This window comes from Saccoglossus kowalevskii, chromosome 6 (genome assembly GCF_978046115.1).
Source record: "Saccoglossus kowalevskii chromosome 6, keSacKowa6.1, whole genome shotgun sequence".
In the NCBI taxonomy this organism is placed as follows: Eukaryota; Metazoa; Hemichordata; class Enteropneusta; family Harrimaniidae; genus Saccoglossus; species Saccoglossus kowalevskii.
Genome location: NC_140646.1, coordinates 38,018,276 through 38,041,673, shown reverse-complemented (window position 1 = coordinate 38,041,673; position 23,398 = coordinate 38,018,276). Strand labels below are relative to the sequence as shown.

The 23,398-nt window shown below is 34.7% G+C and overlaps 2 protein-coding genes and 1 long non-coding RNA gene across 3 annotated transcripts; 1 reads left to right on the top strand and 2 right to left on the bottom strand.

The window, feature by feature from the left end:
* Window positions 1–833: 833 nt before the first annotated feature.
* Window positions 834–12,135, top strand: LOC100373969 (putative aminopeptidase NPEPL1). Its single transcript, XM_002736251.4, has 11 exons — window positions 834–1,101; window positions 4,808–4,993; window positions 5,780–6,040; window positions 7,088–7,184; window positions 7,329–7,471; window positions 8,988–9,065; window positions 9,432–9,532; window positions 9,822–9,876; window positions 10,681–10,926; window positions 11,259–11,369; window positions 11,683–12,135. The coding sequence occupies exons 1-11, from the start codon at window positions 952–954 to the stop codon at window positions 11,833–11,835; spliced, it is 1,581 nt and encodes a 526-aa protein (XP_002736297.1). The 5' UTR covers window positions 834–951; the 3' UTR covers window positions 11,836–12,135.
* A 2,285-nt stretch (window positions 12,136–14,420) lies between these two features.
* LOC146742762 (uncharacterized) lies at window positions 14,421–15,769 on the bottom strand. Its single transcript, XR_014929860.1, has 2 exons — window positions 15,441–15,769; window positions 14,421–15,112 (listed from the first exon to the last, which is right to left on the bottom strand). It is a non-coding gene; the product is annotated as an uncharacterized LOC146742762 (long non-coding RNA).
* A 140-nt stretch (window positions 15,770–15,909) lies between these two features.
* On the bottom strand, window positions 15,910–23,044 carry LOC102802628 (coactosin-like protein). The gene is made up of 4 exons (XM_085500877.1): window positions 22,850–23,044; window positions 22,651–22,733; window positions 22,006–22,163; window positions 15,910–16,804 (listed from the first exon to the last, which is right to left on the bottom strand). Exons 1-4 carry the CDS (start codon window positions 22,921–22,923, stop codon window positions 16,694–16,696), a joined length of 426 nt encoding a protein of 141 aa, XP_085357003.1. The 5' UTR covers window positions 22,924–23,044; the 3' UTR covers window positions 15,910–16,693.
* Window positions 23,045–23,398: the final 354 nt, after the last annotated feature.

Genomic DNA, 23,398 nt, shown 5'->3' with positions numbered 1-23,398 from the left:
GAATAGAATAGAATAGAATAGAATAGAATAGAATAAAATAAAATAAAATGGAATATGCTTTATTTTCACCAGAAAGAAGATATGACGATAAAGCCTTTCATAAAAAAAGTAAACTAAACTAAATAACAAAAAGAATGAAATTTGAACCATAATTATAAATTTAACAAATTTGTTTTGTTTCAGATAGCACATAATCACATTGATTTGGTCACATGTCATCTATATTTTTTGATGAATAACTACCTATATGCAAACAATTTAGAGTTATTTCCAGAATGGTAAAGCATTATATCACACAGTATAACAATCTACCATCTTAATTTCCAAATAATTCGTGACAACCAAAGACACCTTTCTCATATAACTACATACATTACATTACATATGATTTTGTTCACACTTGGTCACATATTTTTTTGGAGATAGATTGAGACCATTTTTACATATGCACAAGAAACCAATGTTAAATGAATCTAGAAAATCGTCATTTCCATGGGTGTAAAGTATATTTGGATTATATAAGCGTAACCCTAGACAACACACTAGAATCCTAACCCAATCCTAAATTCCTAATTCAAGTACGTGCCCGTGACTGCTGACTAGGTATGGAGACTGAATTTGACAAATGATATTTTTAAAAATACATGTACACGAAAACCATTCTTTGGGGATTTGGCATTCTTTACTAATTAACTCCAAGCGTAAAATAGCTCCAACTTTTCAACTGAGTAAGAAGAGTATGTCGAAGGATTGTATTTCATGCATTTCATGCAACCGGAAGAGTTCAAAAATCGAGGTTCCGGGTTCCAGAATGCATCACATTTTCCGGTCGTTGAGGCCGGCTGGTTGATTTGCGGAAATATTGAAACTCGGTACGGTACTGACATATGAACAGTGCAACGATTAGTTAAGAAATCTGGTGAAGTATCAATCATATTAGTTTAACTCAAGATGGCGAATGTTGAGTTGAAGTATTCACACGTTGTATCTCAATCAGACCCGAATGACAAAACGGTAGTTATCATCGGTCAGCTGCATGCACTGACCAGTCTTCCTTTTGAGTTGGTCAAGCCTAAGCTGGAGCCGAGAGTTGACGCTGAGGTGAGGATCGTTAATATTACTCAATTAACAGTGAACGGTATTCTATTTTGAAAACAGGAGCCAATTATATATTAGGAACACCGTGATAAATCTGTAATTATAATGCTATATTTATCTACCATATTTTCAAAAGCCCTGATTTCTGAAAAAAGTACTAGCCCGGAAGTCAATATCAGTGACAATATATGACCTATGCATTACATCTCACAGTGAGATACAATGTTTGTTTACCCTGGTAACGACAATTAATCATAAAAACAATGAACAGCAGGTGACCTAATCCTAACAGATTTGCCCCAAAATGCAAGGATTTCAATGTACAAGATAAGGCACCTACCGTATGCAAATTTAGTAAGCATATATGCAATCAAGATCTCGGAAAAAGTAAAATTTCCTACTTTGCAGACTTTGAAAGTGAATCCATTCCCTGCGTGCCAATCAAATGAATTTCTAGCCAGTCCATTGGATGCTTTGAAAGATTTTAAAAATGCAAAATGTATGTATTACACGCCTTTTGTATCACTACCAAAAATAATCTGAGATGAACACTAATCAGTTCTTTCACAGATTGCCTCACTAATTTTTAAATATAGAATTTCTTGAAATGTTACTACATGTACATGTTTTTGGTTATCCTGCAATTTGATCATGTGACTTCGTCAATTCACATGAATTGTTCATCACATGTCACACACACAAATGTGTCCCTTAATTTTATAAATTCTTGCTACTAGTTGAATCATAGTCACATAATAGTTGTATCATAAGTATGCCATAACTATCAAGTGACCATAATTTTATTAATTTTCACCGCAGTTGGTCCAATTCGAGAGTTTTCACCAATCAAATTGGACATTTATTGAAGATTTTTTTGAGAGAATTTACTATTTCTAGATGATGAATGACTGTACAACCAAGCGTATTTGTCGATTTGAATATTGTTTCTTTCACCCATATATGTCATTGTGACATCATTTTGATTGTGCAGTTTATAGGGATGTTGTAATAGTCATTTTGTTGCATATTCTGATCTGATGTCATATTTATAAACAGGTTACATCACATAACAGCAGAAATTTGAGAATGTTGCTTTGCCAATTAAAAACCCCAGGGTATGGTAAGCTCAGGAACCTTGCAATTGAAATGCATCCACATTTTGGTTAGAATCGTTATTTCCAAACTCCAGAATGAGGATAATTATTTAAACAGTTCACAGAACAAAAATTATGCAATAATAAATTATAGTTATGAAATTTTCAGCTTGTTCCAACAATATTACAGAACAAAACATTACCTAATGATTTTGTGGCAAATACCGATGTTAAATCACACATTTTCTAGAGAAAAAAAATACCTGAGCAAAAATAAAAGGGTTTACAGGTTTATTTACAGTGGTTCTGAGAATTATTCATACAGGCATTTAGCAAATTGACACTAGCATCGCCACATCTAAAACAAAGCAAAAACCAAGTGTTTTTGCAAAGTTGCAAGCCATCTTGTTGACTGTCTGAATAATTCGCAGACAAGTCAGAATTCCAAGATGACAAGCAAAAACAATGCAATATCACAAGGTTGCCATGTACCGGTAATAACCTCTTTATCATACACTGTTTCACAGTCTTAATGTGTTGTGGGATGAATATGTAAATACTGTTTATTGAAACATGTAAAATTCCTCAGAAGGAATTATATAATTATACATAACAAGGACAATGAAAATTCACAAGAAAACTACAAAAGTCATTGACTAATCAAAAATGGCTATCCTAACCTCATATAGCAAGAATAACAAATAACAATGTCTAAAATACAATCATAAGACCAAAAAAAAAAAAAAAAACTTATGTTGCCCTCAAGTCGAAAAATTTAAAAATTTGGTCAGTCGGTAGGATTTTTTTTCTTAACGTTTCAGAGGTCTAACATAAATTAAAGAATCCAATCTGGATTCACATGAGCAAGACGTTTGTTAAAACTGACGCAACCATATTTAATTAAATATTCACGCAGTTTGAATGCTATGACCTTGTAAGATGGACGCGTCTGGTAATGAGGGACTACGCTCACTTTTACGTGTAGGCATGGGCATGGGACCTACAATGTAATGAGAAGTGCGCGTGTCTGATTTCAAGTAACCATAAGTCGCCAGTGTATACATGAGTTTTGGAGAGTACAATTTTGATTTATGCAAGATAAATGCCAGGATCGGCTACAATTATATTTAATGATAAAGATGCAACTCTGACGTTTGTTTAGTCTTTGGTGTTTTCATTTGTCGGCGTCTGTAAACAACGCTCAGTGACAACGAGTTGTTGCACACACTTGTATGAGCCAAACAATGGAACGCTGGAGTGCGCTCACTTTTAAAAGTAAGCGTGGGGACAAACCATGGAATGCTGGAATGAAAGCTACGCTCAGTTTAACATGAAGTTGATACAAAGTCACATATTCACTTGAGAGGACGTTTGTTAAAACAAAGCAACCATGTTTAATTAAATATTCACGCAGTTTGACTCCTATGACCTTGTAAGAAGGACGCATCAAAAAGTAGTCTTCCTCTATTCATCGTCTCAGCTTTCTGAAGATGTGAACCACACAATGGAATGTTTGAGATAGTTTACTTGTAAATTGACCTCAGCTGGAATTAAAAACAACTCGACCCGTTGTAACCTCGCATAAAAAAACAATCACCAGGCACTGGCATTTTGTCTATAACTGCGATGGTTTTTGTCTGAATTTAAAACACAGTCGTCACCCACTGTGATAACAACAAATAAGCCGATACTTTGACGTGCGTCAAACTCAATATTTACATGGATACAGATTTTTTGATACTTAATATATAATGCTTCTCATCCCACCCATACTTGTTGGAACTCTACAGGTTAGTTGTCTACAAGTGACAGAAACAGACATCTCCATTCATTCATCTGTAACGTAAAACACTTCAGTCGGTTGAGGTGTTAATTGTGTCGCAAGAAAGCCCCATTGTTTCGATACTATGCATATTGTTCATTCTCTAATGATATCTTCTGTTCTTTAATTGCAATGTGCATTGCTAACAGCGGAGCTATCTCAGCCGATAGGCTGCTTGTTGTTTTTAATTATCATTATAAATTGTAAATGTTTAGATTAGCAAAGACTGTGATATATTTTGTTGTTTTGTCAAATAAATGTTGTCTTTATTTATATTTCAAATAAATCTTTGTCCTGGCTTTTATAAAAGGAACATGATATTATAAAATGATGTATATCTTATTTTTTATTTTCTGAACATATATCTCATATACTGATACTTTTTCTTCTTCAGAGGTGTTTGATATTGTTTGTCTTCCAGATTCCATTTTTAAGCAATGGTTACTCAGTTGAAACCTATTAATGCTATCTCATAGATCTACATTTTTGTTGTAGTAAGATATTTTTGAATTTTTTTTTTTTTTTTGAATATAAGTGGTGCCATGGCAACCATAAACTGATACATGTGAATGGCATATAAATTATGTTGTGTTCAACTATTGCTAATTTTTCAACAACAAAAAAGTACACTTTACACACTGTCATTATGCAAATTTACATAACAGATAACGCTTTGTGCCCTCTCAGTTCATTTGTTTTGCTGCAATTTTCAGTAAAATATTGCTGGTAATATCATCAAGAGGGGCATAGTTTTTGATTTGAGGTTAATTGTAATTTGGTTTTCTTCTCACAGGGATTCAAAGCAGCTGTCAGATGTCTTCATCCATCGCCCACAGATGCATGTTCCCTCTGGTTTAACAATGCAACAGTGGCAGTGTTACCGCTGAAATCTAGTCGTCATAACTGCCCAGCTAGATCACATTCCATTACTAAACTTGTCAAAACATGTCTAACTGGTGTTGGTGATGAGAATGTAGTGGTAAGTACGGTACCCAGTAATTACTGATTTGGTTTTGTTTTGGTTAATTAACTTTTAACTCCTGTGTGGAAACACACAATGGGAGTCTCTGTGGTTATTCTGTGTGTGTGTATGTATGTATGTTCAATGAAACTAATATGTCTTCGGATTAGTTTTGGTGTTTACTAGACTTTCAGCCTCTTCACAGCTATCTCAAGAACCACTCAAACGATTTACATAAAACTTAGTATGTAGCTTCTCTGTAGTAAGACACAAATGCGATTTATTTAGGGTTGAATTTTGTGCATTCTAATTAAATAATTTGCATAAATTATCAAATTTATAGTTGTTCTACAAATTTGTTTTTATTTTTACCACTCATCAAATTTGATGAAATTTGGTATAAAGGTTTTCTTGGATAATCCACAGACCTGATTAATTTAGAGTCAAAATTTATGCCTAATTAATTTTTATAACCGTTTACCAGATTTTAATGAAACTTGGGCCATAGGTGCTCGTTGATAAACCAGACTGTGAACAACAAATGTACAAGTATTTATTACATGTATATGTGTATTGTCTTTTTGAATATAGTAGTATTTAATCTCACTCTTTTCTGTTTCCACAATTGAACCTTCCCGAATGTCTACTGCGTACTGTGATGATGTACATTCAATTCATGCATGCATGGAATTCACATGAATGGAGAACTTCATCATATATGTATCATCATATCTATGTTGTATTATAAAACTGAAAAATACAGTAAATTACATGTACTGTTTTTTTATTAACTTTTATTAACAGTTGGTGTGCCAGCGAAGTAATGTCTATGCATCTGGATGCGCAGTTGCCCGAGCATTTCCTTTATTTACTCGTAAATCTGGTAGTGCTAAGCTTAGCCCTCGCACAGTGACAGTTGAGTTTATCTTGGTTGGTGATGACAAGGATAAACCACTGACGGAATCAGAAATGAGTACTTTAGAATCATCTGCTGCATCAATTAGACTAGCACAAAGGATTGTTGACACACCTTGTAATGAAATGAACACAGATGATTTCATAACAGTAAGTCATACTACAATCTGATTTTTTTGTCATTTTATTATAATTTCACCAATTTCACCTTACATCTGTTCGCATCTATATCTCAGACATGCCTGGGCCAATTTCACTCAAACTTCTCACAGACACACACATAATATCACATATGCACATGCATTTGTTCCATGATCCAATTCAAGATGGCCAAATGGCCACCATTTTAGTGCAAAAAAGTTCATCAAAATCATTTCCATTCCATAACCAAATCTCAGGCGTGCATAGACATATTTCATTCAAACTTGGTATTTTCATTAAACATAACGGGTCCTTGATGCAGCTCATAATTTTTTCCTAGATTTGATACAAAATGGCTTACTGATGGCCATTTTGTTTTTAACGATTGCTGTTTTAGAGCCATATTGCTACCATGACTGGACTGACCATGTTCAAACTTTGGACATACATCATGTAACACATTTGCACATACATTTGTTTCAGATTGTGATTCAAGGTGACTGATTATCCTTTTTTAGAAGTACACTATAAATGTCATGGCTGAATAAAGGAAGGAATCACACAAATAAACTGGCTCCATTTTGTATCATGTCCATTGCAAGGGTGTAAATAATTTGGCACTAATTATAACAGCCACTAAAAACTGGATGGTTACTTGTTATTGACTTGTTTATTCATATTTTGCTTTGCTTGTCCTGTGAAGATCTGACCAACTCAAATAGGAAAACTATTTTTTTCTAACATATGATCCAATCGAATTGCATTTGTATATTGCATGCACACATTGTGGTTGTGCATTCACACAACCAGATTAAAGTGTAGGTGCCACGCCCACTTGCTTGTTCCTTGGTGCACCCTACAGAATTTTGTGCACCGTGGGAGAACCCTGATGCACTGCACTGTTATAACAATTCCACTTTAATTAGATTAATCAGTAAAAATGTTTGCAACTCTACATGACACTGTAACAACTAACTTACGAATTGACAACCCTTGTTATTGTCTCAAAAAGAGGTACCATACTCTGTTTGACTTGATATACCTCCATCTTTGTAGGAAATACATCAAGTACAGGAGAAACTCAAGTCTATTGGTAAAAATGTGAAAACTACTATAATCCGAGGCGAAGAACTGAATAAGAAAGGATTTGGAGGTAAACTACAAAGTCAAAAAATGTGATTGCATGCATGTGTGTATGTATGCCTGTCTGTGCATCCAGAGTATGACCCTTTATGTCATGTTTACTTTGTGCTGTGAAGAGAAAATTCATAAAATATTTTCACTTTTAAAACTGTAGGTATTTATGGTGTTGGGAAAGCAGCTATCAACCCACCTGCTTTGGCTGTACTTAGTTATACACCAGATAATGCAACACAGACTATATCATGGGTTGGTAAGGGCATTGTCTATGACACTGGTGGTCTTAGTATAAAGGGCAAGGTGAGTGCGTGTTATCCGATTATCTACACAAACCACATGTAACTTTTGCCAACCAGCCACTGCAGGAGGTCTAAAACACTGTGGCAAAAGCTCACCCAAATTGATGTCTTGACCACCAACTGGACAATAACAAAGCAAATTCCTATTCATCTGTTTTACCTTTTTATAAAAAATGGCCGACAAGGGAGTATTTTGTTTTTCAAAATTAAAGTTCTGAATTAGGGTTGGCTACCATTGAAACAACTTGACAAACATTCATGAAAATGATGATTTTTGAGCCATTTATCATTGGGGCCTATCCTATCATGAAAAGTTTTCACCATATCTTTAAATTTCATTTGCGTACATATGTGACATACTTATGGTTATAATGAATTGTTGGGGCTTTCTAGTTCTGATGATTACTATCACTATTCATTTTTTATGGAATAATGCTTTAAAATTGCTCCAAAAACATCCATTTTTGCATTTTTCAAGGCAGTTTTTCTCTAAACAAATATTTCATGCTGGGAAAGAAAATAAATGCCAAAATTAATAATTTTATGACATGTCTTGACCAATTACATTCATCTCATGTAAATATTAGTGACAGCACCTCGACATCCGCAGTTGCATATTTAGGTTGGTTTCACCACAGTCCCTCAACACAAGATTTACTCGAGCAGAACGGAATCTAAGAAGACGCCGTGATGCTATGACGTCATCGGCTTCACTCCACAAGTATAAAGTGCACTGTTACCAGCGATTGGGGGATTAACACCTTAGAACAAATTTGTTGAGGGACTGTGGTTTGACATCGTTAAATTCACGTGGATTTCTGTTTACAAACTATTGATATCACTGTAAGTCACTCGGTATATGTGATTCAAAATGTGGAAATTATCATGTCATACCAATATCAGTAGTTTTTTGTTGTTGTGAAAACCTTATTTTATATGATTAAACAACCAGAACATGCAATTTTAAATAAAACTGGTATTAGGTAACTGCAAATGTTCATTATCAGCAAACATCATCCCATCGCAATGTTCTGTCATCAAAACTACTGTAATTGTGTACTGTACATAATCAGTCTGAAAACAATAGCATCCTACAATTGTCACTATTTCTATTAACAAATGTCAGGAATATAAACTTTGTAGACATAACAATCTTCATTGTTTTAGCTCTTGAAACTATAGCGAATGATGGTTGAGATACTGTGTTGTATTGGCCGTAGAAAAACACTGAAGGCTGTTAACTAGCTTAGTTGGTGAAACAAGTAAATAACAAATGCATTGCAGGTCACTCTGGGTGAGTGCGAAGAAGTTAGAAAACAAATTTAAAATCACTTTAAATGTGTGCTCTTATTCTTTGAATTCAGAAGAAATGCTAAAATGGTTTGAAAAGTATAATGTTAAAGGCCAAGTGTTGTCATGAAAAGTTCTAGATGAAATTGTTATTGAGTACACATTTGAATGGAATAATTGTGTTATGCATGGATCTTGCTGATATACTGTCTCCATCTTTATTTCAGACAACTATGCCAGGAATGAAACGGGACTGTGGGGGTGCTGCTGCAATCTTAGGAGCTTTTCAAGCAGCTGTTCAGCAGGTGGGTTTGTTATGTATTTATATTACAGCAGGCTGTGATTCAGCATGTGTGATGCAAACAAGACAGTGGATAATTCCATTCCATGGATTGATTGATTTACTAATTTAATTTAAATTTACATACCGGTAATAGAATGTTGCAGCATGTCAGTTTAAGTCATAAATCTGTACACTTGAATAAAGAGATGAAGTCATTATAGTTGGATAAATTTCTTGGATTTCTGCTGTTTTTAGTGTCAATGTTTTATTTGCTAATTTTTATACTTTTTACTTTTTTCAATCATTTATTTAATTTTAATCACAATTACTAAGAGTATAATGTGATTATAATTGGTATGATCCACTGACAATGAATTGTTGCTTTCAGGGTTTTCAAGAGAATCTGCATGCTGTCTTGTGTCTAGCAGAGAATTCTGTTGGTCCCATAGCAACGAGACCAGATGATATCCATGTCATGTACTCAGGAAGGTAATTATGTTATGTCAGTTGATTAGCCACCATAGGATAAATGCATTACAGGTATACTGTCACTCAAAGATCTAGAAATTAAATTAGTGGGTCACCAGAGAATACAGGGGCAGGCAACTATGGTATTTTCTGAAAGCCGACTCGTGAGAATATCAAATATGAAAACTTGTGATATAACATGATATTTTCTTGTTGACGGTGAATAACCTCTACATATTGCATGACAATTTACATCAGACATGTAAAAAATTCATGTTAATTGTAACTGAATAACATTTTCCTTTCCAAGATCTGTTGAAATTAACAACACTGATGCTGAAGGGAGGCTGGTATTGGCTGATGGGGTAGGTACAATAACACTTGTCTTAATTACCATGAAGACTTGAGAATGTATTTTACATCCTTCCGCTGGAGAAATATGAGTGATGTAAAGGGCTGTAATTTGAGTTTGTTTTTTTCCGACTTTCTTGGGACTTTGAAAAATATACATGTATCAATGCACTGAACGTGCTCTTTGTGTTTTAGTGTTAAAGATACAGGCTGCTTTCGACCTTATGATCGCTGTCGCTTATTGTGTGATCTTGAACCATTCTGTGTAATAAATACCATTATAACTTCATATAGATATTAACATAGTATTAAAAACTTGGTATAGATTGTCATTTTAAAAATATGCTTTGTGAAGTGCATGTGTTTCAATGATTTTCTTTCGTCTGTTATAATGACATGACATGTAAATTGACATGTAAATTGCAGTCTAGTAACAATTTAAATCATGAACATAACCATGTGTGTGGTGAACACACATAATATCTGAACTTGAGTTTTTGTGATGTGTTTGGTGGTACAAATTGTAGGAAATATTTTTATGCACAACAATAAGCTGAAAATCTATTTGCTGGTTGACAGTTTTGTACCAATACATCATTTAATATCAGCAGTCTTCATATCTATAGTGACTGCCTGTATTATTACAATTTATCATATGTAGGCTAGGTTTATGCAGCTAGATTACGATTTAAGACATTCCATTAGATTGATTTCTATCCATTGTAGGAGGATTCACAGCCCCATCTTAATGTTTCTACATGCTAAAGATGTAATGCTATCTATGCTGTCAAGTCAATTATTATTTAAATCTTTTACAGGTGTCATATGCAAGTAAAGATTTAAAGTCGGATATTATTGTTGACATGGCAACATTAACTGGTGCTCAAGGTATTTCAACGGGTAAAATCCATGGAGCAATACTGACCAATCGAGAAGAATGGGAATTAGCATGTGTCAAAGCTGGCAAGAACTCTGGTGATCTTGTCTTCCCTCTTGTATACTGCCCTGAGATTCATTTCAATGAGTTTGCCAGTGCTGTGGCTGACATGAAAAACTCTGTTTCTGTGAGTTATCAGACTTATTCTTTACTAACTTTCTTAATTACCTGAGACACTCTTGTAAATAAAACCACTGCCATTACAATGGTTGGAAGCCAAGTTAATGGGCAAACTTAGACCCTTGTTACAGGAATACAGCTTGGTATATTTTTAACGCAATATCACAGAATGATTGTCAGAATACAGTTTATTGACATGGATACCATGAAAAGGTTGTGTTTTCTTCCCCTTTAATACTATTGTGATTTTTAAAATACACACAGTACGACATGTTGGTGTGTGTTAATCATTGAGTTCTGACCTGTTTATTTTCTGTGTCTCCTTCGATACATTAATAGGATCGAGGTAATGCACAAAGTTCTTGTGCTGGTCTCTTCATTGGTGCTCATATAGGATTTGATTTCCCAGGTGTTTGGTTACACATTGACATGGCATCACCCGTACACAGTGTGAGTATTTGCTTTGCCCAGAGTGATTTTCTGGATGAATGTTTGTTTTCATTTTTAACCAAGCTATTTGTTTAAATTGTAAATATATTTTTCTTGTCAAATTTTACTTTGATATGTTGATGTACTATTATTTTTTTCTTGCAAAATGCTTAGATATATTATTACATTATTTTAGAACTTTTATACTTATTTCGTGCATGTGATATGTAACAAAAATATATGTACATCATTTTTTTTGTTATTTAATTTAGATATGCAAGGTTGTAATAGTTAAGCTATGTTTAATGTTTCATGTCCTCTGTATCTTTGACAGGGAGAGAGAGCAACTGGTTATGGCGTCGCACTCCTTCTCTCCTTATTTGGGCGTGCATTTGATACTCCACTTCTGCAGTCTGTATCTCCATTGGGCAACACAGATGATGAAGAAATTATGGAAAATGCTTCCAAGAAGATGAAACTAGTCTAGATAATGGCTCAAATCACTTAGCTTGTTAATCTTTAAATGCCTTTTTGTCACTTATCACAAAGTAAAGCTGCATAAATCTTCCCAGATTTTGTGAACATTTTTCATCACCTTTTTAGCCAAGGAGAAATTGTGTCCATGTGGTCCTAAATTAACAACAAAAATGATTGTAGACAAATGTGTAAAAAATATTGCACCAACATTTCGGTGTGATGGCATTTGTAGGTTAGGTTAACCCAAAACTCCTGTTTGCTATGTACAGTAGTTTATATTATAATGAATAAATTCAATTTAGGAAATTCATATTGCATTGGCACTCCAATTTAAAGTACAATTTCTAGTCTGAAAAAATGGGGAAGCAAATCATTGTTTGTCATTTCATTCATTTTTCATAAATCTCAAATAGATTTGATTCAAATAAGACATGATGGCATCATTTACAGTAAAGGATCAATCACTTTATGTAACTTGTAAGATTTGAATCTGAATACTCATGAGGCTTTATCTACAATATTAAATACAATGTATACTTGATATGTCTATTGAGACAATAAACTAAAATATTGGTCATTCTTTTTGGGGACAGATTCCTAACAGGTTGTTAAAGGGCAGAAAGGATACCATCTCATTGTGTTTGATATAATTTGACTCACAGAAGAATTATGATCTTTAACTCATTAGATATGTACCCTGGACATACCAAAGCAGGTCTATGAAAACTTCATTATTTGTCTCTGTTTGAATGCAGTCGGAAAACGCGAAATATGGATTGAACTCTGTACATGAATTTATTTCACAATCTGATTCAATATGGCTGACTGGCGGCCATTTTTGTGCTGAAAAATTATTAAAATCAAGCATTTCTGTCATTTTAAAACTGGATCTTGGCTGTTTACAGATGGATTTTGTTCAAACTTGGTACATGCATCAGACATTATGGAACTTTGTCATGTCATTTTGTTTTTCAGATCGCATTCAGAATGGCCGACTGAAGGGCATTTTGTTTTAATGAATGGGTTCTAGTGTCGTATCTCTGACACGCTTTGACTGCTTGTGTTCAAATATTATATATTCATTATACAACATGTCATAGATATACAGATGTATTTGTTTGACGATCCGATTCAAAATGGGCGATAGGTGGCCATTTAGTTTTAATTAATGCTTTTCCAGAGCAATATCTCTCAATATGGACAAATACTCGTTTGACGATCTGATACAAGATGACTGAATGTCAATCATTTTAATGTTAAATCAGCTTCTTGATCCATATCTCTGACATGTTTATGTTCCAACTAAAGTATTTTAAACAAAACTATATATCTTAATTTTGATAACTAACAGGGACTGTTCATGCATAATTTTTTCCTTATTTTATGTTACAACATTGGCGACAAATAATAATAATAATAATAATTTATTGATTGGTTGGTTGAATAATACTATGTAACGTATTTAAAAATGCAGTACAGTTCTTTCCTTGTTGGCATCAGCTTAAGCTTTGGTCTTGAACATTATGATGAAGTACAATGATCACAGACTCCTTGTTTGCCCTTGCAAGTGACATTTGAATACTTTTACTTGTGAAATTGTCATGTGCAAACTGAATATGACCCGGGAATATGACTCAAAATGTTGTATACTATCTAATATTTCCTGGTATAGTAGAAAGAAGTGTAATGTGAACACTGTTTTTGAAGACTCTATTCTTTCTGTATGATACTTTCTTGGACAATAGAAAGAGGCATGAAAATTAGACCATTAATTCACAGTTCCTTGAGGGTCTTCAATGGTGCCCTCACATGACTATTGTTCTGGGTGCTGAAACACAGAATACCGTATCACTCTGCTGTCAGTGGCTTCCATGAAGTCTGAGTAATTAAGACCTGGGTAAGGAAATTCTTTTAAGTACACACCCACCCACAACACAAAAAACTGCCAAACGTAGCCAAATATTGTGATTGAATTGAGATTCTTCATCTCCATATGTGATATTAGATTGCCTGTTTTAAGGGTTGACTATTGGAGACTGGGGGTCGGACAATTGAAAAAAAATAATTTGCACAGGAAAAAAATCTTGGGGAAAACGATCCTTCCTGGATCAATAACGGAGAGTAATTCTGCATGTAATTTTTTGCCATTATTCCTTGTTGAGTCGTTTCAAACCCCCTCCTGTTAGTTTAGTGAAACCTAAAGCGAAAAAAAATTACATGTGGCTAAAACGTGCACTAGTTGATAGAGGGCGCAATTCAAGACAATGACATTAAAAGTCGCGATGACATGCAGACTGATCTAGTCTATAAGTGGCTGTATAATCTGGTAAAGCAATTGTACTTTGGTTAAAATAGTCAACATAATATAGCTTACCTATTAGTAACGCCCTCTCGCGATGACTTCAAAATGACATTGATGGGTGTATAAGTGATGTTCGAATGTTTGGCATATGGTAGCAAATAATCATAAATAGTTTTTGTATTAACTGACTACCTCACAATGACGCACACTTATGTCACATTGGCGTTTCGTCGGCAGATGGCGCAAATTATAGAAACTGTATACATATTCTCCATGGCATGAAAAATAACAAATTCTGTTTCTGACAGTATCACATTTTAATAGTTTATCATTCGCATTAGACAATTGAATTAAATACAAAATACAGAAACTTTCAAAAACAAGAATTGCTTTGTCAACAAATATAAACGTTTTAAAATATGCAGTGTATTCCTAAAGCTATAGTAGGAAATCAACAACGATTCGCATCGCTTCGTGGCGTTGCAGAATACATATGAACGTTTCACAGTTAAGAACTAGTCTTGTGTGTCTGTGGAGTTGACAGGACTATACACATGACAACCCTTTCTAAAATGTTGAGTTGTGTTTTTTAAACAACTTCGAGTTAGTTTTTTCTACTTTCCCTATACAGATGCATGAAAATATAAAAAGCATCTTTGAAATGAATGTTCTAAAGGATGCATAGTTTTCTTAACAAGAGTTTCAATTTGGTATGCGAGTGACACTGTTATTAACGACACAATCACATTAAAATAATGATAATAAAAAACACAAGGGCGCCATTTCTATGTGTTAAAAAAGCGGGTGTATATTATAATTATAGTCGAAAACTATAGTATGGTGACATTACAAGATATTTTGAAAATGTTGGCATAATTGGAAACATCATTTAATAATAAAATATGTTCAGTTGCTTGCCGGGTGTGACGTAACAAACATAAGCGGTGCTATTTCACAGTTGCATGGTGATGTTTCATTCCGATATCTAGTGAAATGAAAATAAAACATTATTAGTAGTTTCATTGTAATAGTATTACATCAAGTTGCGTCATGTGATAAAAACATGCTTATCAAAGCTCGCTACTACGTAAATATGTTTTCGGATCGGTACAATGAATGAATATATTTGTTAATACAGTTTGGGGTGGTAGTCCAATGCGATATAGATATAGTATGTTCAAATATATTTTAACCACTATTAAGCACTTGGTAAAGATTTTATTAACATATCGTACTATATACTGGATTATATATATATATATATATATAATGAGAACAAGGGAAACATTCGACACAGAAATATATGGACTCACCGATATGTGTACTTGACATCGAAATACCATCACCACTAAATACTATGATATAACCACTACCACCACGTGACACCAATGACGAAACACAAAGATTAACTGGAGATAATGTGATTGGTGCATGCAACAACTATGCAATGATGTGATTGGTGCATGCAACAACCATGCAATGATGTGATTGTCGCATGCAACAACCATGCAATGATGTGATGTGATTGGTGCATACAACAACTATGCAATGATGTGATTGGCCCATGCAATGATGTGATTGGCGCATGCAACCACCATGCAATGATGTGATTGGTTACTAATATGTGGTGGATAAGATGTTTGTTTACGCTTGCCTCTTCGGACAAACCAAAGTTCGTTAGCCGTTGATATAAATGGTATTTACTCAGGAGGGGGGGCATGGATTATTTTCGTTCAACGTAATTGCAATATTTTTTTGTTCGTACAACGTAAATTGAACAAATAAATTCCGTAATTCTGTAATCACAGGCTAGACGTACAACGTAATCAATCAAATATTTTTATCGTACACTGTAAAAATGTGTCATTTTTCTCGGTACGTACAAGAATTTACATTCAAATGAAAACAGTCGTAAAGAATAATCCAGGGAAATTACATTTTCGAAACTGTAAAACTACTAGATGACACAAAATTCAATTTTCACTGTAAACTGTAAAAACGTCTTTTTTCCTTGTAAATTGTAAAAAGCCCTTTTTATTTTCCGTAAAACTGTACCAGCTACCCCCTTGCCCCTCTATTACTAGACAAGAACATTCTTCGTTTCCATCATAGTTCAAAGAGATTTTCACAATTATATAATGGAATACAGTAATGGCGACAATGCGATTTTGTGCGGTCATAATGACGTATATGGTTGTAGGCATTGTTATTCTCAAAATCAACTACGGCCTATCGTGTTGTTGTTTGTCATTCAGAATATTGTAAATCTTTCAAAAACGTTATTTTTTATTGATGGACGAATGCCGATGAAACCAAATTCGACAATATCAATGGGTTTCATTTCTCCCATTTACGTCACACAATCGTTTGTCTAGAGGGGGCGAGATTTATAGGGAAGGTATATTGTGTGTTGTATTGGGTGCATCGTATTCGCCCACATCAAGATTTGGTCGCTGTAGTCAACAGATTGTATATGTAAATGATACGTAAGGGAATTAATACTATCGTGCAGAGATGACAATAGGAGATTATGACATTAATGATAACTGGATGATACGTTCTATAACTATCGCTTGCCCGTGCCATAAATAGCACCACCTGCCTTTTGCACTTCCGTTCTTATATGGTCTTCTTCCAGATCGTTGATATCGGTAATCATTAATTCTTTTGCAAAAACCTGCAGAAGAAAAGCATTTGCAATTATTTGGAATTTTGCGTTCTCGGCAAATATTAAACTGTCAAACAGATGTTGTTTCCGGTTAATACGGGGATATAGTACTCAAACGGAAAACAATAACGAAACATTGTGCTATTATAATATAGTATGTCGTTTAACAAAACTCATTACCCGATAAACACGCATGTGTGAAATCACTGCTAGTACGCCCTCTCGAGTGTAATCGCCAAATTGGGACGTAACAACATTGGAAAACAAATTAAATTTTAATTATTTTATGATGGGTTTATATCGAGATTTATCGCAGTCATGAAGCTGTCCGTTTTCTATTTACGGTTTTAGTATGACGTCATAGAGTATATATCATTCACGGTTTCACACCTCATGAAACATACAACGGTTATCAAGATCTGAGCCGAGACATCATATCGTCTGTACTATGGCACGACATTAATACTCTGAGTGCAGTCGATAATCATTAGTTTTACCAATAAACGACAACGAGTGACACTTCAACTGATTTATGGAAAATAAGGAAGTACATAATCTCGTAGTGCCGAGAGTGTCGCGAAATGAAATGCGTGCCCAAGTACATATACGAGAGACAGAGAGTATGTAACAAGGAGGAGGCTGTCATGGCAACACGTCACATAATACACCCTTAAGCAATTTTTGATGTTAAAAATGAAAGAATAATACACTGTTTATATTTCGATAATTTGAATACGTGATAACAAAGTGAGTATGTGACATTGCAGTTTTTATTTGCATATATCGCCATACTACAATACGCAAATTGGAGTAATCGACGAAGCTACTCGCTTTCAAACTAACAATGCAACATATGGTACTGTCAGTCTGTGAATTTTAAAATCGGAAATTTGCTTTAGGTATTATTTGATAAAAAGCAGATAATTATAAACGTCACGTCGAATTCGTAGTCAGAGATTGACATAAACCATGTCGATCAATTGTGGAAGAACGAAGGAAATGTTAATTAAAAATTTTGGCTGGAAAGATATACACTTTAGGAGAAAAGTTTTACATTCAGTTGTATCTACCATTATGCAAAACCTAACACGTAGTAGCGTTACTTCAACATGGGAGGGGGTCGAGCACTACCACTTTCTTTCTTCTTCTATCATACCGTCTCCAGTAAAATTCACCGAAGTAATTATGACATCAAGTACTATCTTTTTATTTGTGAAGTAGCTGAAATATTCAGAACCCGTAGTCTCACTGAAAGCTGTCGAAACTGAACATATAATTAACAAATATATACAAAAGTGTCTCATCATTGTCATGGCAACGCTGGAGGGTGAGGCTGGAGGGTAATAGAGGAGATGTATATACGGTATAATTGCTGATTTTCCATTGAAATTCGAGTTTATTTTCATTACAGTGAGTGGTAATTTTAAGCTTTTATTCGATGTTGCCAATGATGAAAATAGTATCTGAAAATAATATTTTGTTTTTAGTAGGATAAAGTATAATGATGCTAAACTTTCCAGTATGCAAGTGTTCGAAAGGAGACCGTCGGTCGACAAAACCTCCAAATTGTTAGGTATACCTAAGGCGTAACGAGCTATAGTAGGCGTTTAGTTTAGTAGGCTGTGTGTGCGTTTGCAGCTTTACGTTTATGTGCTAGTATAAATAACCTAGTTTCTTTACGGAGTAAATATAGTGACTGTTCTATTCTATAGGTAAACTAAGTTTATAATGATAAAATGCACTATTCGGTGACTACAGCGGCAAACAATCAAGACGCCGAAGGACAAGTAACAGACATATATTATAACTTAGAGGGCGGTGTGTTCGAATTTTGTCACAATTTATTTTACGTACGTTGTATACGTCGCATGGGACCCACGTCGAACACGACGCGTTGTGTCTGATGTCATGTTGAAATCAAAGTTATACTTGTTATGTGCTCGCTGTGTGTACACAGTGTTTTATATTCACTAAATGGCGGTGCCGATAAATCAACGTCGTCCGTCTACACAATTTCATGAATTCTAAATTGACTGTTATCGATTTTCGCAAATTCATTTGACTTGTCATCGTGTGTGAAAACAGCAGATGATCGTGACAGGTTGTCATTGGATGAAATGTGATCACGTGAAGCAACGCCCAATATTATTGTACTCTCATTTTCAGTTTAGTGTCACGTGAATACCAATATATACTAGTATTCAAGTATGTACATACAGCATGTCACGTGTTTTATACTGGGTTGTGATTGAAGTGGTTAGGCTTTGCGTGTATTATATGTGCCGCACCAAAATACAAGTGTATGCAAATTAACTAATTATTATGCAAGGTTTGTACTAATGTTGTACCACTGGCACCAAACCGGTATCTACCGACTCATTAATGCTTTTTGAATAATTCGATGAGGTGGTAAATTTAAAACACCTTGCCTAAACACTATTATTACTATCTATTATAATTATTGTAATTTTGCTCACTTAAATATACCCACATTCAGTAATTTCCATGGAAATTAGATTACCTATTTAGATGTTAAAATTACCCATTTGGGTGCCACGTGCCTTTCGTGTGGGAATATGTCTGGTATACAAATACACACATTAATATCTATGGATATGCACGGGTTGTTCGATGAATTGCATTCATGATTTACACCCTGGTACATCGTGTATGCGCATGCTCAGTCGCTGTGATCTCACAAACACACGCCTAACATGTTAAATTGATTATGAAATGAAATATAGCGTCAGAAAACTACCGCCAGATGTCGTACAAACCAACTAAATGAAAAGATTCCCATAAGACAGTTCCATAACCGGCGTTATTCTAATTACATGCCAGCTTTGTTTGTAGTTCCGTTTCTTGGCGTTGACTGGAAATCTATCAATTTCCGTTCGATACTGGACAAGAGAATATCACTATTTTTAAAGTTCGTGGATATATACCCGGATGCAGCTGGTGCGATGCCATTCAGACCAGGATGGAGTGACAATGAGTGCATGGAACGGGCACATGATCGGAATGTCCGTATGTGGGGGGGGGGATAAACAGAGGCGATGATAATGACACATTTTCAAAATACATGCTTCATGTCTCACACGGGTCATAGGTTATTTTGTTCAGAGATAAACCCCGGGTCACGTGGGGATTGCAATCTGGAGAGGTGATGTGACGTATTCATATTTAAAAACTTTGAGGTTCCAACCCGAATTTAGACTGTTCATACTAAATTATTGCTGCAACCGATTTGGTTTGACATGAGCATTATTACAACGAATTATTATAAACATATAAAAGCAAAATCAAGCCTTTGTATCAGCCTCAGATCAACACAATATTTGTACACTTTATAGCCATTATCATTTATATGGATTACCAAAATAAAATAAATCATAACGGTAACCTGGTTCTATAATTGTCCAGACATGAACGATATTATATTGACCATTCAGTTAATAGAATCACAACTAAAAACCACTGACGTCCATAGACATTAGCACAACAGAAAAACTAGTAGATTTTGGTCGATTATAACTGTATTTTAATTGGTTTGTGCATTGTTTTTCACATTTATATAATCACTAAATGTATTGCAATATTGTTATATTTTATAGACTTGTTTTCCAGATTAAATATGAAGCGCATATATTTTAGGATTTTAATATCAATTGGAAACAAAAGGTGAATTGAAAATGCACTTAACACATACATTTAGGATTATTTCTCACGCCACTTCGCAATGAAAGGCTTACTGTCAATCGGTGGGGTTGCAACATTGCATTGTGGGACGACATTGTCTGCGACGTCTGTTCATCGCAAGTGAGGATGCAGAGTTGTTGGGTTAAATTAGAACTTCCCTATAACGGTAAAATAATTGTGTCGTTCGCAAGCACACCGGGTGCTGCAATCAATGTGACATCCGGGTTACCTCTATTGGAAAGCTGTATAAAGCAGTGTCGACAAATTATTTCGATATTTGAGTCAAAGTGTCTAGAATTGGGTTTACAATTTCAGTATTCATTACTGAAATGGTAAACTATTGTTATGGTTTTATAGTCAAATAACATTGACGTTTTTTTAGAATTCCTGACGTATTTAAATCTAATTTAGAGTAACCCTCCTTGAAATCTTCCCGCGTTGAGATATTGACACCAATTGAAATATTGATAACAATCATTAGAAATATAAAATTAATTAGTTTTTTTTATAAAAAAAATAATTATTTAACGTTTCTTATTGTTTGTCACAGTTACACATTGAAATAACTATGAATATTGTCTTCCATTATAAAAATAAAATAAAATAAAATTTGTATCAGTTCTATCATATGGACATACACTCGCGTTAAAAAGGGATCAACATTTGATACATATTTGCAAGGAGGATTTGTTTTTATATCATGTGTACTCCTTTTTATGTTGAGTACCATGATCAGGTCAGCTGCGGTGATAATCACACTTGGGCGTGGTCACGTGTCCTTTTCCCGACATGCTTTAGTGTTCTTTATTACTGTCATTAATTAATATTTCTTACGAAAATCGAGCTTACAAATTATTGAATGTCGCTTCATTAAACAAAATAAAAGTCGCTATAATGAACCCATTTAACAAAACCAGAGTAAATAAAAATTGTACATGATAGAGTGACAGGCGATTTAAACAAACTTGCTTTCACAGAATAATACTATTGAAACCAGGCGACAGCCAATAGCGCCAGTAATTATGACGTGCCTAAATTACAGTATCACAGAATACCGTAGAACGAGAAATATGCATTGAATGGAGACGATTTGATGTTGCAGGTATATTCACTGGGTTTTCAATTCACTAGTTTAATTAAATTTGCGTATAAGTTGTGTTTTGGGGAAGCTGATATGCAGCTGACGTAGTAGACCCAATATACTATTGTACCGTTATTTTTTTTTCAAAGTGAGGCAATCATCAAGAGACAGTGATATTCGTGTACCTTATATTGAAAAATACATACCTGTTTAGATTATGTATCTCCTTGCTTCAACAAATGCGCTCTAGAATGTCTAAATTTATCATATTTATCTGTTTTAAATGCACATAATAACGCGATAACACAGTTAACGATAGAAGCATGGACCCACGAACCCAAGCTGGACTACCAGAAGAAGGCAACTGTTTAAACCATTTTACAATCAAATACGTCGCAATGTACTGTGTGTAAGCACAATTAAAACATACCTGGATTATTTGTTTGACGAGACCTTTATCCGTACTGACTTTGGCTTTCTTTAGCGTGCTGACGTCTTGTCCTATCCAAGTTATGAGTGCAAACTTTGACCGTTTACTCATCTCATCGCCAGTCACCAGGCGTATAAATCCAAACCCGCGTTCGTCGTCTGTGAATGAGAATGTATCATCAGTGCATCACGTGAGACATATAATTAGACATCTTTATATCTGTATTATTATATCTAGTAGTCGGAGAAACCTGACATTTCGATCGGTGAATTTGTCATCAATCGTTAAAAATAGAAATTCTGAAGACGGACGCGATACAAAGTTATCTTGAAAACCATACAAAGTGGGTGACATGTGATCAAGATAATCTGTATGGCGCTGCACCCCTGTCTACTCAAACATCTGCAACCCCCACTGCAACTTAATTTGTTGAAACGAGGAATGAAACATATACATGGAAGGGCCTTGGAACATGGAAACCAATCTCGTTGATAATCTCGTCATTTTTAGCAAATGAAATAAAATAAAGAACGAAATTCTGTGCAAACACCTCAGGTTTCCTAAGTGTGTCAAAGGTCACTATGTTAGCTATATTTGCAATTACTAAATGGGTAAATCTGCTGATAAATATCCACGATACTACACCTGTGAATTTCGACTTGAATTCTTCAAATCCCGTCCCCACACTGTCACATACGATTTTATTATCTTTGTATTTAAGAAACACCCTGCGTATAGATGAAATGAAATTAAAACCGTTAACGTTAACAATTTGAGTGCAATGTAAATTTCAGAAATTGATAAGACATAACACATGGGTGAAATAAAACAAACCATATCGTACCAGGATGTTTCAGATCTGTCATCTCTCACATCCTCGTAAGCAGTCTTTACAGCGTCTGTGTCAATACCTGACATGGTTGCTATGTATTTCCAGGGACAAGAGGTACGACGCAAGAAGTGTATGTTCCACCTGGAGGTTCAGTGACTCGACTAGGATTGGGAGTACAGTCCCACGAAGCACTATGAGTCACGTGGTCTCAACACTGAATCAGACAGTGCTACTCCGCGTTGACATATATGGTTAATACTCTACTCCAAGTCTGATACATGGATGATTTGTTCTGAGCATGCGCAATATGTCGTCGATTTACCTCTTATTGTCGATAAACCGCCGGCAAAAGCTAGGATTATTTTTTTTTCTTTCAGTGTTATCACCATATATCGGGAAGTCAGATGACAGCCTTCCATACAATAGTCTCGTCAAAGTAAATGATGTCTTAATTCCATACCTCGGTCACGCTTATTTACAGAGTGGCACGTGCATATGTTGTATTGATTTATTGTGAGTGCAGTAGTTTGTTGAAAATATAAAAACACTACAAATTCAGAT

Excerpts from the sequence above, each read along its gene's own strand:
- LOC100373969 (XM_002736251.4), top strand. The coding sequence starts at position 952 with ATGGCGAATGTTGAGTTGAAGTATTCACACGTTGTATCTCAATCAGAC. Across the intron at positions 9,877-10,680 it reads GGCTGGTATTGGCTGATGGG|GTGTCATATGCAAGTAAAGA; the intron begins GTAGGTACAATA and ends AATCTTTTACAG. Across the intron at positions 10,927-11,258 it reads ACATGAAAAACTCTGTTTCT|GATCGAGGTAATGCACAAAG; the intron begins GTGAGTTATCAG and ends ATACATTAATAG.
- LOC102802628 (XM_085500877.1), bottom strand. The coding sequence starts at position 22,923 with ATGTCAGGTATTGACACAGACGCTGTAAAGACTGCTTACGAGGATGTG. Across the intron at positions 22,164-22,650 it reads ATTCAAGTCGAAATTCACAG|ACGACGAACGCGGGTTTGGA; the intron begins GTGTAGTATCGT and ends TCTCATTCACAG. Across the intron at positions 16,805-22,005 it reads TCGTCAAACAAATAATCCAG|GTTTTTGCAAAAGAATTAAT; the intron begins GTATGTTTTAAT and ends TTTCTTCTGCAG.